At 39.1% G+C, this 14,537-nt stretch overlaps 1 protein-coding gene across 3 annotated transcripts in view; it reads left to right on the top strand.

The window, feature by feature from the left end:
- The window catches only part of LOC118342691 (collagen alpha-1(XIV) chain), a 140,678-nt gene that overhangs the window by 103,823 nt on the left and 22,318 nt on the right, over nucleotides 1-14,537 (top strand). For all 3 annotated transcript variants that reach the window (XM_035681308.1, XM_035681307.1, XM_035681309.1), the window contains 10 exons: nucleotides 588-731; nucleotides 1,154-1,318; nucleotides 1,492-1,530; nucleotides 2,018-2,156; nucleotides 2,413-2,555; nucleotides 2,887-2,996; nucleotides 7,782-7,940; nucleotides 9,930-10,007; nucleotides 10,668-10,754; nucleotides 11,686-11,739. In XM_035681308.1, the coding sequence (XP_035537201.1) occupies nucleotides 588-731; nucleotides 1,154-1,318; nucleotides 1,492-1,530; nucleotides 2,018-2,156; nucleotides 2,413-2,555; nucleotides 2,887-2,996; nucleotides 7,782-7,940; nucleotides 9,930-10,007; nucleotides 10,668-10,754; nucleotides 11,686-11,739 (1,118 nt within the window). The remainder of the gene's footprint in view (nucleotides 1-587; nucleotides 732-1,153; nucleotides 1,319-1,491; nucleotides 1,531-2,017; nucleotides 2,157-2,412; nucleotides 2,556-2,886; nucleotides 2,997-7,781; nucleotides 7,941-9,929; nucleotides 10,008-10,667; nucleotides 10,755-11,685; nucleotides 11,740-14,537) is intronic.

Genomic DNA, 14,537 nt, shown 5'->3' with positions numbered 1-14,537 from the left:
GTGTCAAATGGAGGACGCTGGTTAACTGGCACCAAATTAAAAAAAAATGTATTTTGTTCCATTGAAATTCTAAAGCCTCAGAGCAAGCATCAGCGTGTGGGGAGGCTTAATCTTCTGGCAAAAATAAACAGCATTTGGTTTGAGGCCATTTCCCTCTGCATGTACAGAAAATAGGTCTGTGACGTATGGGGACTATAATATCATATTAATCATTTATTACATCACATTATTGAGTCTCTATTTGCTATATTTTGAATGATGATGCACAATTATTGTGTTTAAAGCACTGGAGGAAGCACAATTGCAGTGTCAAATATTTCTTAAAGTAATTTGTGATAAACTAAAGAATGCAAATGAAATGACAGTGAGGCCGTCCACAGTGAGAGACATCAGATCAACTATAGGTTTAATGTACTTAACAGATAAGTGATTCAACATATTAAACAAAACACCTCTGGTTATTCTAATCCATACCACCCATCAATACAAACAGTTTCAATATGACTGTTTGATCACATTTAGCAAAATGATTTGATATTTATCTGAATTGTGCTGCCAGTGATTGATGAGTCTGTCTGTCCAATCAGGTCGAGCCATCCAGCATGTGAAGGAAAACATCTTCACAACAGAGGGAGGAGTCAGGCGGGGAATCCCCAATGTCCTCGTTGTCCTCACTGACGGCCGATCTCAGGATGACGTCAACAAGGTTTCCAAGGAGATGCAGATGGAAGGTCAGCTGTGTTTTGTATGGTTTTATGGTTTTACATGACGCTCTAAAAAAGTCCCGGTTTGGATGTCTGGATTGGAGAAGAACAGGCTTGTTTGGCTCGTCAGTCATTCTATTAGAAATGATTACATGTGAAGCATCAACATAAAGAAACAAGTTGGTCAGCTTTCATCATAGTCATAGATACTGAGTCAACATTACCATGTATGAGTAAAATAACTAAAATCACATACAGTACACCCCCACCCTTAACGTGTATTAAATAAATCTGATGTAAACGTGCTGTTATATGATACTGAACTTCAAGAAGAAAACATCATTTTTTGCTTTTAGAGTAGTTGCTTCATATTTAGTGAAGACAGTTTTGACTCTGGTTGTTCCCGTGTTGAAGACAAACGTTTTTTCCCCCTCTGTTTTCCTGTAAAGGGTACATTGTGTTTGCTATCGGCTTCGCTGATGCTGACTACGGGGAGCTGGTGAGCATCGCCAGTAAACCCAGCGACAGACACGTCTTCTTCGTGGACGACCTGGACGCTTTTAAGAAGATCGAAGAGAAGCTGGTGACCTTTGTGTGTGAGGCCGCCACTGCCAGTGAGTAACCAAACAGTCTGAGGTAGTCAGTTTCAGAGTCTACATGTCACACAGGAAGAGATCTCCTTTTGTATTTGTTGCTGGGAACATTTTCAATCCACATTTGTCTGATGTGATGTTTCTAAATGACTGCATTGAAAGTCTCTGAATGTGTCTTATTTTTTCTTTCCCAGCTTGTCCATCTGTACCGATGAGCGGCAGCACAACGCCAGGTAAAAGATCAAACATTTTCCTTATTGCAACAGATGTGGCTTTCAGTATTGATGTATAGAAAACAAGGGAGCATCATAGAGTAAAGTCACAGAGAAACTGCTCTATATAAATCTATGGTGTACATTGTGGGCTTTTCCATGTGCTCACACAGAATATCTGAGCAGTACAGTGAGTAAAAATACCCCAAATACCCCGAGGATGGGCAAGACATTCAGAAGTATCTTAGCTGTATTTCTTTATATTTAGCCTTATACAAACAATCTATTTTACTCTCATTTAAATTGCTCATTGTCATGTAATGTTGCTGCTATGAGTGGGTATGAATGAGTAGAACCTTGATAGAGGTGAATTCACCAACAACAGCCCCTTTCTGAGTCTTGCTCTTTAAATTGCTTTTTGCTTTCAACAACTTGGCACTTAACTGTGCACAACCTAACTAATCTTACATTATGTTAACAAGTTAAAATTCCTTCCATTTGTCATCAGGCTTTCGTATGATGGAGCTGTTTGGGCTGGTGGAGAATCGGTACAGCAGTGTCTCTGGTGTTTCCATGGTACCTGGCACCTTCAATACGTTCCCCTGTTTCCACCTGCACAGCGACGCTTTCCTAGCACAGCCAACCAGGTACACAGACATATTCACTTTTATACACACATTTGGAACTGTAATCACTTCAAGTAGTGAGCTGAATGCATTGTTGCTAACTGCATTATGGGTATAATAGACATCATGTTTTGTAAGAAAGATGAAAGGCCACCAAATGACTTCTATAAATGAAAACAAGCTCTGGTATCTCCAGCTGATTAATCTCTTTATCCAGAATCCACACTGTTGGGCCTGAATAGAGATCATAACCAAGTTTTTCTGTTCTGACTCACAGGTACATCCATCCTGAAGGGCTGCCCTCTGACTACACCATCACCATGCTGTTCAGACTGCTGCCCAACACTCCAGAGGAGCCCTTCGCCCTCTGGGAGATCCTCAATAAGAACAACGAGCCGCTGGTGGGAGTCATCCTGGACAGTGAGTCAGGGATCTCAGCTGTGGGAGCATCTGTTTTTCAGAAAATCAATACAAACACATTCTAGTCTCTTTGGTGTTTTCGCTTTATTTCTATAATTACGAATCCATCAGAATCATGAACTGAATGTACAAAGCACCAGGGATGCTTAGAGTTTTCATGAAGGAGCAATTCAGGTAAAAGCTGGCCGTTACTGATTACCATCATGAAATCAATACCTATCACACAAGACATTCAAATAAATAGACAGCAGGATGGTGTGAGGTTCAATGGATAAAAGAGTTTGAAACACTTTTCTTTTTGTTGACATGTAGTTTGTGTGTCTTCCTGCAGATGGAGGAAAAACTCTGACGTTCTTTAACAACGACTACAAAGGAGAGTTCCAGACGGTCACCTTCGAAGGGCCCGAAATCAAAAAACTCTTCTACGGCAGCTTCCATAAGGTCAGAATGACTCTGACTCTGTCCCGTTTTCTCTGACTGATTCCTAAAGCGGACTGATCATTTGAGAGTGACTGACTCATACTTCAGCCTCAGAAGGTTTACCAGGATGTTCTGGGGCGTAAATAATGCAGAGAGTGTTGATCCAAGCTTTTGTTTTGTTCAAGCCTCCATTAGTATGACACAGCTGTGATTAGGTATAGGCATATAGGCTCATAAGAACATAAATAATCCCTCTCAGTCATCACTTATGACTCATTAGAGTGCGTGGCAGTGTCTGTATCTGCAGAGCCCCTGCAGCCCTCTGCCTTTATGTTCTCATTTTTCTGTGTGGGACGTTTCTGGACTTCAACCTTTGGGCGGTGTCAGAGTTCAGGACTATAGTGGGGTGGGGGTAGGTCTATGCGAGACTATAAATGTATACAGAGCTGCAGTCGAGGGTGAGGCTGAGCTACACACAGCAGACAGTGCAGCTTCTGCAGGATTGTGCAGAGGTGGGGAGCCGCTTTAGAACGTAACCACTGTGAAACAACCATAAAATAATGTTTTCTCTCTCTCCCATTGACTGTCTACCTTGTTCTACCGTTGCTGCTCGTTGATGCTGCTACATCCACTTACACATCACTACTTAAGTACAGTCTTTAGTTACTGATTGATTCTCTAAATCACTGGCTGACTTAATAATTGATTGGCTGACTGATTAATTAACAGACTAACTTGACGACTGGTTGGATGAGTTACAAACATTGAGTGAGTGACTAAAAGACGTGATGTGTTTTTGGTGAACTTATTAACCTGTTGTTTTATTGATGGATCTAAACTCCTAATTGTCTTCCTCACTCATGTTTCTATTGGTTAACTTGCTTTTGGTCGATTGGTCCATTGATCATCAATGTACCGGTTCATATATTGGCTCAGTTGTCCCTTCCTCCTTCCTCCTTCTCCCTTCCTCGCTCTCATTCTTCTCTTATCTAAAACCTCGCTGAGCAGTGAGACGGTTGTTGGACTCCTGACAGGCTGACTGTAGTTGAGTCGTGCCCTGAGCCTGAACCTGCTCACAGTCGTGTTGTGTTAGTGTCAGTGTGTCAGTGCTGAGGGACTCGCTGACTGATCTGCAGTCACTTCTGTCTGCTTGCTGTCAGCAGAGCTTATCCTGCTTACCTTTTCACCTATTGTTCTGCTAGCTGTGTGTGTGTGTGTGTGTGTGTGTGTGTGTGCTACTGCATACATAGTGGATTTTATAATCCTAGAGGACCAGTACCTGCACTGCCTACCTGAAGAGTCTGTGTGACATTTATATTTTATGTGATTATGGACCAGAGGACATCAGTAATTTGATAGTCATCACGCCCAACTTTGGCATTTGTCTAAAACTAAATGTCTGAACTAACTTTAAAAGGTTGAATGGTCCCCTGGTGGGTTACTAAAGTTCAGTTTTTCCCACAACTTTTACGCTTTTCACACTTATTAGATAAACTCTTAAATTTCTCCGGATGTCATATTTCTTTAGTTCCTGAAAAGCTGACATCTTGGAAATGTGACAAAAGTGTAGAAATTTCCTTTAGCAAGGTTTTTAGACTGATATGGCAGTGTCGCTTCACACTCTTCACACTCTCAACAGGATTTATGTGACAGTTCCACAGTGCTAATGCAGGTCGGAGGAACTTTTGCAATGCCTGTAAATGTGTGTAGTCAGTATTTACACACACACACACACTCACACACAAGTGGGCATGCAGTAGATACAGTATTACAGTTTGTGATTACAGCTTTCCAGCTGCTATTCCTGATAGAATAAGCCACCATGACTACATTTCACTTTAACCTCCAAAGTTTCAGATATTTTTAGCTGAGAACTCAGCTGCAGCCACATTAATGAAAATACTTTCATCTGAACCCTAATGTCAGTAATGTAAGTAATTAACCCAAATGCAACCAATTTCCACCAGCCTGCACTTCTGTTGAATACTAGTAATATTAAGACTTAAGGAACAATTAGGTTCTGGTGGCGGATCGATGGTACACAAGACTTTATTTTCACACTGGATTGTTTATAGTGTACAACAATGTGTTATAGGATACACAGTTGTTTCTCAGTGTTCACCTTTAAAATGAGTTAATTCACTCTGAAACATTCAGTGCACCAACATTGGGTTTGTTTTCCAAAGTTCATCTCAGTTTGCATGAAAAATCACTCTGACATTTACAACAAATATCACAGGAGCAGTGAACTTAAACTCAACTGACAGCCCAAACACACAATCGACCCCCACAGCACATAATGATACAAATCCTGTACTGAATACTGCTGCGTCCTTACCTAATAATAATACTACTAATCAAATCCCTGCTGCTAATATTAACATAGCATATAGTGACAACATTTCGTGTTATATGAGTAAACTTCTCCTAAACTTATCATCACAACTTCACCTAGTAGAAGAAGCTGTTGCTTAGTAACAGCTTCAAACCAGCAGCATTTAATTAAGCTTAAAGGATTAATTGAGTGATGAGGATGCTACGTCAGAGCTGTGGGGTTAATAATGAACAGGAAACATCTAAACAGAGTCTACTACTACTACTGCTGCTGCTGCTGCTAATGATAATAATAATAGTGATGGCAGTAGTAATAGGAATGACCCTATTTGTATAGCACTTTCATATCAGTCAGCTTAAAGTGTTTTACCCCTACAGAAGTATAACTCTAATCCTACTACTCTTATTAATTCTGCTATAAATGAAACTTTATTTAATTAATATATTTCAATTCTCTTCATAAATATATAAAACATATGTTTCCCCTGGCTGGCTAAATGAATATCTTATATAAAATGTACAGAAAGTTGTAAATCACCTGAATATATAAAAGTGTGAAACTGTTTGAAAAGATCAAACTGATGTTAACTCCAACAGAACATTAACCAAAGGAGACATTAAACTGTCAAAGTAAAATTTTCTCTGACACATTGATTACTGCCATGGAAAGGAGCATGGAGGTTATTAGTAGTCTGCATCCTGCTGTTTGTAGAACTGTAGAATTGTGTAGACTATAATCATCTGTGGATGCTGAACAGTAAACAGTAAAACTGCAAACACACGCTTGGCTCCAAAATCAATGCATGCAAAATCAACTAAGAATAAAATGCTGTATACATTCTCTCTGATGGTCTCGCCAGAGCTCCAAAAACAGTTTCACTTTTAGTGTCAAGAAAAAAGGAAATTAATGTGTGTAATTTCTGACAGTGCCAGCTGGGGTCATGCTTATATGTCACAACTCCACTTTCGAAATGTAGAATGAAAATTACAGAGCAGACCTTTTAGGTTTATGGCCTGTTTTTCTTAGAGCTGTGTGTGTGTATGTTTAGCATTACGAATGTCCTCTTTGCCAGGACAAACATGGAGCATTTTAATGAGTTAATTTGCAATGTTGTGAATCTTAATTGTAGCCTATAGAGAATGGAGATTTAAATAAAAGAGAAAAGCACACACAGACAACCCAATACATTCCCAAAAAAGTAAGATGACATAGCTTAGCTTCTTTGCTTTTCTCATTTCCTGTAAATACAGCAGCCGCCCAGGAAACAAAGAGAGAACAATTTAGTTGCTTTTACAAACTCTTCTTATTTCCTGTCAAACAAAGGTATCCTTACAGAGGAAGGTTAATAGGGTTCAGATGTGTGTGTGTGTGTGTGTGTGCGAGCATGAACTGCTTCCATGAAGCCAATAAACAGAGTCAGTAGCTGCAGCTCTGCCATAGTTACAGGAGAGGAGGGTTAATGGTGTTGAGGAGCCACTCAGCACAGACAGGCAGCATTTCATGCGCCTCACAGTTCAGCACTTGACTGTCCATGATGGTGACAGTACCTCCTGTATGTGTTATTATAAATAGCAGTGTCGCTCAGGGAGGTAATTTTAGTTTGGTTTCCACGTGTTCTCTTGGTTTTTGTCCCAGTTCCAGTCCCTCTGCAGGTTGTGGAGCTATAAATGTGCTCCGTCATAACACTGTGAAGGTGTTCGTTTTAACACGGCTCGTAATTTGATATTGGAAGTAAAATCAGGTTACATTTTTTTTCACACACACGCGCAGCACTTTGTGTTTTATTTGTTTTTTATTCATTCAAGATGAAACTGTTTGCCGTTCAAATGGTTGCATTTATTTCATCATCATATATTTATCAGTCTAGAAAATCAGATTTATTTTAAACTTTATTTGTATGCCATAATTAAACATACTTTAGTAGCTGCTAAAACATTATGTAACAGTTGAAACAAGCAGATAAGATGTTTGGAGTTTAGTTAGTTTGCTTTTAATTATCATTTTTTATATCAAATAAAATAAAGTAATGTAAAGCGGACTGTATCAGATATCAGCCTCTCTACCTTCTATTGTTTACCTTTTAGTCTTTTGGATTTGGAAGGAAATCTGCTTGTTTAATTTCCAGCACCACACAGGAAGAGGGCGCTGTTCTACAGCAGATAGATCTAAAACTTTCTAAAGGCTGCAGATGTATGAAAGAGTAAAACGCGGATCCCCTTCAGGGTCTTGTGTCTATAAAATATTGAAACTACTGTCTTCATACGGCTTATTTCAACTAGCGGGCAAATGATCTGTAATGTATGTATGTATGTAATGTAAATGGTATTTTTACCATTTAGCATTAAACATGATGAACTGTCCAACTCTCAGGTCGACCTAAGTGATTTATTAACTTATTGTTTCAGTTGTTCAAATTACTGCAAACAAGTTCAAAGAAGTGATTGTGTGATTGGATGTTTTCTCTCACGCAGCTCCACATTGCAATCAGCAAGACGAGCGCCAAAGTGGTGATCGACTGCAAGATGGTGGCCGAGAAAAACATCAACGCAGCGGGAAACATCTCCATAGACGGACTGGAAGTTCTGGGCAGGATGGTCCGCTCCAGAGGGAACAAGGACAACTCTGCACCGGTGAGGATGGCACACACACACATACAGTATATCACACACACAACGTATATCCACACACATACAAGTATTACAACACATTACAGTCTAATCACACACATACCAGTATATCATCAAACATACAGTATATCACACACACACAGGCATTAAAGGACCAGTGTGCTTTTAGAGAAACTACAGTCACCAGAAAAGCACACACTACATATTCACATGACACTAAAAAAAGTAAAGTGACTGTAATTTCCCAAAGGTTAGGAATAGGAATATTCAAAATAACTAAATGTTAATTGTGATCAATAACTAATGTTAAGCAAGTTTCAAGTCTCTGCAAGTTGATTTTCATAGTACAGTGAAATGAAGAGAAGCCAATAGCTGCCCAGAAATAAGACCATCAACAGCACCATCAGTGAAAACAAAAAGGCTCTCTCTGCTTGGCAAGATCACGTTGATGTTCTCTGATGCCTTTTTTTGCCAACAGTAGTAACTGCATGAATTATAACTTATAACAGTATTTGGTCTTCAGCTGTTGCAGGGGTTTCATCTATGTTTCATTTTTTTCATCAAAGCATTTCCTCGAGCAGCTTTATGAACACAAACAAATCCATTTCCAGGCACTCTCCTTCAGAAATAGCAGGGCGGCAGACTTTGTGTCTGATTGGTTTGATCTCACTTTGAAGAGGATACCCTTGACACTGACTCTGCTCTGAAGCTGAAGAATTCCACTTATGTGTCAAATAATCCTCACCAGTGTCATTTTTAACATTTTCTCCACTGCTCGCTGTTGTGTAAGTGGCCAGAACTGAGCAGCCGAGTTGGTGGTTGATACAGAAGAAAATCTGCTGATATGAGCCTTGATACCAGCCTTTAAGAGGTTGTTAACCCAGCTGCTAATCCTTTCTTTGTATTGATTGTACACTTAGACGTTCGCACATTTAAAAACACAACCTCACAGTACGACAAGGTTCTTGAACCAGAAAAAAGCAGAAAGGAAAAACATATTTAGCTTCTCTAGAAGGATTTTCAAACATTAGCCTCCAGGAGCAGCTGAATGTGTTCTTCTTGCTACTTTGGTTCTTTGAACACTTCTATAATGGAAGATGAGGATTAGAATCTCCCACTGTGTTTTAAACCCTATGAATCACAGGGCGGCCCTGACTAATACTCTAATTTTGTACCTCAGAATTCACCACGCCTAATTACACAAACTGAAAACACAGACCGTTGCAAAAGAGTTCAAAGCAAATCTGAGGTAATCTTTTTTGGGGGGGAGGGGGGCATTAGAGACAGGATTATGATTACAAATCTTATTTGCACAGCACTAAAATACCTCAGGACATTGGTGATTTGTAGCAGTTGCAGAGATCATCAGTGATTTTTCATGTGAAATGAAAATGCAACTTTGAATTCTCATGATATTTGTTTTAGCAATGTCGACTTTCCCTCCTCTGTGGTCCCACACAGAAAGTTTCGCAATGCATTCCAGGGGACAACGTGTTGCCTCAGTAGTAGTGTGTGTGCCTGGGAACCTGGGGCTGGGTGCTTGCTACAGAGGCCTGGGTTCGGCTCCAGCTTCAGGCTGTCACTATTCGCACAAGGGCATAAAAAATATTTGCATTATTCGCAAAATAAAATCTTCTTGTACTTACTTATTTAATAATTAAGATGCAGACGTCAACACTGAGACATAAGTACCTTGAGTAAGTTATGAATGCTCAGGTTAATATTAACTCTTTAGTTAAAACTATTCCTGTGTGAGTTTACGTACTTGAGACAGTGAACAGTTATTGATTACTGTACAAGTAAAGTAAAATACACTGAATTGTGTCATATTTGTGACCTAAATAAAAGCAAGACAACTCATTGTTGAACCAGTTCTAGTGCCTTGTGGGACTTCCCTGTCTGACATCCACGTCAGTTGTGTTATACATTATACATTTATACGTTGGTGCTTTTGTTGTTAAACTTTATTGTGTGTGTTTTCCTCCTCTGCAGTTCCAGCTCCAGAGCTTTGACATCGTCTGCAGCACTTCGTGGGCCAGCAGAGACAAGTGCTGTGAACTTCCTGGTCTGGTGAGGTCAAAGTTTATGTTTCTCCAAACTTCTCTTTATTCCAGTTTACTCCTCTGTCTGTGCACAGAATGACTAGTACATGACTGAGTAGTGTGTGCACTAGAATAAAAACTATAAAGAACAAACCTAGCAATTCTACAAATTGAGTATGTAATCTTTTAAGTGAATTAATAGCATCAAATCAATGAAAAAATCTGAATTGTGAAGTTTGCCAATGATAATAATGTTTTGTAACATTCAGAGTTAAAGTCAGTGAGGATTTTCTTTATGCTGTAGCACTCACCTCTTATACAATCATTTCTTAAATGCATCATTTCCTTCCAGAGAACATTGTTTCTTTAAGGTAACTTTTCTGGAGGTGGAAATGAAACCTCAGACCAATAAAACCATCATAGAAATGTCCAGTTTCAGAAAGAGATGCATTAAATAAGGGGAGCAATTTAATCTAATAGAATCTTTTTCTGTGACCTGAAATATACAGTTCAGTGACATTAATGTGGAGATTTCAGATTTAATTTTCATTTAATAATAATATATATTTTTTAATAAGTCACACTGCCACTTTGCCTGCTCTATTTTATCACTTATCATGACATGTCATTGCCATGCCTTTTATTTTTCTTTTGTTTGTTTCATCTTCATCCTGCTGTGATCATCCAGAGGAAGGAGGTAGACTGCCCGGCCATGCCCAAAGCCTGCACCTGCACCCAGGACAGCAAAGGCCCCCCCGGCCCTGCTGGACCACCAGTGAGCTACACACAACTACGTCAAATACTGTACATACCCACTGACAGTCAGACACTGGAGAAGTCCTGGTTATTGCATTTGATCTGACAATAATGCTGCATTTAGATTATAGTGCAAGTAAACATCTTCATCTGACATCATGAAAATCTACGATCGGTTGAAATGTTGCACAGCTCCATCGAATTAAACAACTGATTTTGCAACAATTCTTTAGTACCATTTTGCTTGCAATATTTAACCGACACTGTGATCAATGTTTCAGCTTTTCTTACATCAGGAAATAATGTGTCCGTATCTATAATGCAGCAGTTTAACAAACAGGCAGAGAGCAACAGTGGGACTTCAGTGCTGACCAACAGTATCCAGTTTATCAGTATCCATGTACCCAAACACACTCAGGAGGCTCAGGAGGTAGAGTGGGTCAGTCGTCACTAATCATAAGATTGGTTGTTCGATCCGCACCACCTCGGTCAGCATGTCGAAGTATCCTTGAGCAATATACTGAACCCCAAATCACTGTGTGTGTGAGTGTGTGAATGGGTGAGCACAGAATCATCGTGAGGCGCTTTGGATAAGTTGTATTGCTCATGATGAGCCGGTTGGCACCATGCATGGCAGCCTCTGCCATCAGTGTATGGATATGTGTGTTGGCATGAGTTGCATAGCGCTTTGAGTGCTCAGTAGAGCTGAACAGTGCAATATAAATGAACTCATGCATGCAGTCACACAGATGGATGAAGACACAAAATGACTTGCACGTCACATGGTTCATGTACAGTTTGAATTACTTTAATACATTCAGTACACTTTTATTTTCACTTTTTGGTTTGGCAGATTAAAACTCATCTCTTGTATCTCATCTTGTTTGTCAGCTTTGGCTGTTAAATTGTGTCCCACGAATCAACTCATGCTGCTTGTTTGTTTCAAACAGGGAGGCCCTGGAATCAGAGGAGCCAGAGGTGATCGGGGAGAGCCGGGCCCGGTGGTGAGTCGAGTCTATTTGGATACTTTATATGAGAGAAGGTAGAAAACAGGAAGTGATATCTTTCTGCTATCTGGATGCAGTGGGTCTCAGTACTGGGCCCTCTGACAAACTAAGTTGCCTTTAAATCCTGCTCTCACCTAATCAAAGAGCAGATATTCAGCGACTTGAACTGGCCTTATATCTACATTGCATCTGCCCAACTGGCCATTTTATTATTTTCATTTTTTTTACCTTTATTTATTCAGGTAAGTTTCACTCTTTTCCAACAACACCCTGATCAGACTCACACCTACTGGCGTCTTAAAGAGGCCTGTTATAAAATAAAACAAATAAAAGACAAATACATTATGCACAATTAAAACTAAAGGTGCTCCAATTGATCGTTATCGGACGATATTTGCCCTAAACAGATTGATGGGCAGTCTGATGACAGTCAGCAATTCATTTTATCATTTTGCAGACAGAGAAATAGAGATGTTATCTCTGTTACATGACACACACACACACACACACACGCTCAAATTATGTACATTCACATACACACAAAAGCAAAATTAAGAACAATAATGAATTACTGAGATGATAACAGCAGCAGTGGCCCCAAGGTAAGTTTAAGACAACTGGTTAAGAACATATTTTTGCTGCCCCCAAGTGGCCAAACAAGATCATTATTGCAGGTTGAAGTAAAGTACATCAAATACTGTACATACCCACTGACAGTCAGACACTGAAAAAGTCCTGGTTATTGCATTTGATCTGACAATAAACTATAATAATAATAAACTAAAAACTTATTTGTTATTAAAGTTAAAATGCTATTATTGTAATACTATTATTTTATTACTACAGAGTGAGTAACTACAAAAGTAGTAGACCTACTTTTACTTAATCCTAACACTACACACCTCACTATTGACAAAGAAAGCAAGCACTTGTTTTTTCACAGATCCAAGTGTTAGAATTATAATGTCTGCTTCCTTGTTCACTGCAGCATTCTACATACTGGAACCAGGCCTTTTGAGAGTGCCCCGTTTCCCAGAACCTGCAAAACAAAAAAAGCCATTTTAAATAAGCCTAAAATACTGATGACTTCATTTTGAAACAATCTTACAACACATTTATACGTCCTGTTAAACTCATTAAAAACATTTTATGACTTATTTTTCAAATTAGGACTATAATGAAATGATAGGAAGGGGAAGGTGGGACTCACACACTGCATATGAAGATTTCAACCACAATTTAGCATTTTGTTGTCTCATTTGATTCCCTATCCCTTTTCTGTGCAACCTTTTTGTGCCATGCTTTTTAATGTATACTTCTATTAGTTACACACTTTTGATGGCATTATGAACAAAAAAAATGCTATTGAATAACTGTCGCAGTGTTCCATCCACCCATTTCCATTTGGGTTTCCATCCTGTTGATTCGTGTTTGTACTCAGCCTTTAGACCGATCCAGGAGGCTCCAGGTTTTCTCTAACAAACTCCTGATCATTTGACAAAAGTGAAAATAAGTAATACATTTCTTGACTTTTAAGAAACATAATCAAATGCAAATGTGCAGTAACCAAAACAAAACTACAATTACAAAAAGTCTCTTGGCGATTTTACAATTTGTGGAAAATAAGATAACAGTAGATACCAAGGTATAAAACATTAATAAAGCTGTTGTCAGAAATGGAATATAATATTCATAGGTATGTTTTTATTAGTGTATAATCACCTGGAAATAAGAATCTCTTTGTTGTTGTTACCTTATGTGAGCTGTTGATATCTACAGACTTGACTATAGTGGAGGCTGCCGTTTGAACTGCCACATTTCTGAGTGAGATGCAATGTGCAGCTTCACCACTAGATGCCACTAAATCCTACACACTGGACTTTTTAAGAAAGACACTCACCTGCTCCTCTCTGCTGTTAATGACCACCAGATCTGCTTCTCTGTTCAGACAGTCTGTTCTGCTCTCCTCCCAATTTCCTTCTCCCTCCTCTCTTTGGATTTAAAGTAACAGCTGCATCCAAATCTCTTCCATCCTTCAGGACACCACTTCCCTTAATGTCAAACAAGTTTGTTTAGGTCATTCAGTGGTATATTTGTAGGAAGTATTCTTAAGTTTTGTCTCTCCATCGTGTCCATTGTCACTTACTGTCATTTCACTTTAGACTGATTTGTATCTCTTTGTGACTGTCTTTAAGTGAACCAATAATTAAGAAGCTGATCAATAACATGAAACAGTTTGAAAGAAAGGTAGGAAAGTTATAACTTGTGCATTGGTATAATACGGCTGTTTGCAGTGCAATTTTGCCCTGAAGCTGGTTTGTTTGATACGATACGTAACCAACTGTTCTTTCTACTCAGTGTTTCATAGTTCCCTGTTAACTGAACTTAAGAGGCTCTCTCTCTCTCCAGATTTAACAATTTCACCTCCCAGCGGATATAAAGCTCACTATTTAACACATTGTGTGTCTTTAATCTCTTTACATAAACAGAAATGTAAAAAACAAATGTTTTGTTTTAGTAGGAGTTGTTCGCTCTGGGTCTGGTTTTAGTTCTAAATTGTGTTTTGACCCCAGTATACCAGCTTGCAGGTGTAGTTTTTATGTTTTACAGATTTTCTTACCTGAATTTTTTTCCTGGAGCTGCTTTACTTCGTCCTGTAACTGGCTGTGATTGTTGCGCACTTTGTCGTCTCTGCATCTTCTCTGCAGCTCGTCTTTTTCCAAATAAGCTGAAATATCTGGTGAGAGGAACAAAACATATATCGGCTCATCAGATGTTCCTACTGAGTTTAAAAG

The sequence above is a fragment of the Morone saxatilis genome, unplaced genomic scaffold, assembly GCF_004916995.1.
Source record: "Morone saxatilis isolate NCDOM2014 unplaced genomic scaffold, NCSU_SB_2.0 Contig9, whole genome shotgun sequence".
NCBI classification, from domain to species: Eukaryota; Metazoa; Chordata; class Actinopteri; family Moronidae; genus Morone; species Morone saxatilis.
This window is presented reverse-complemented; position numbering and strand designations above follow the sequence as displayed.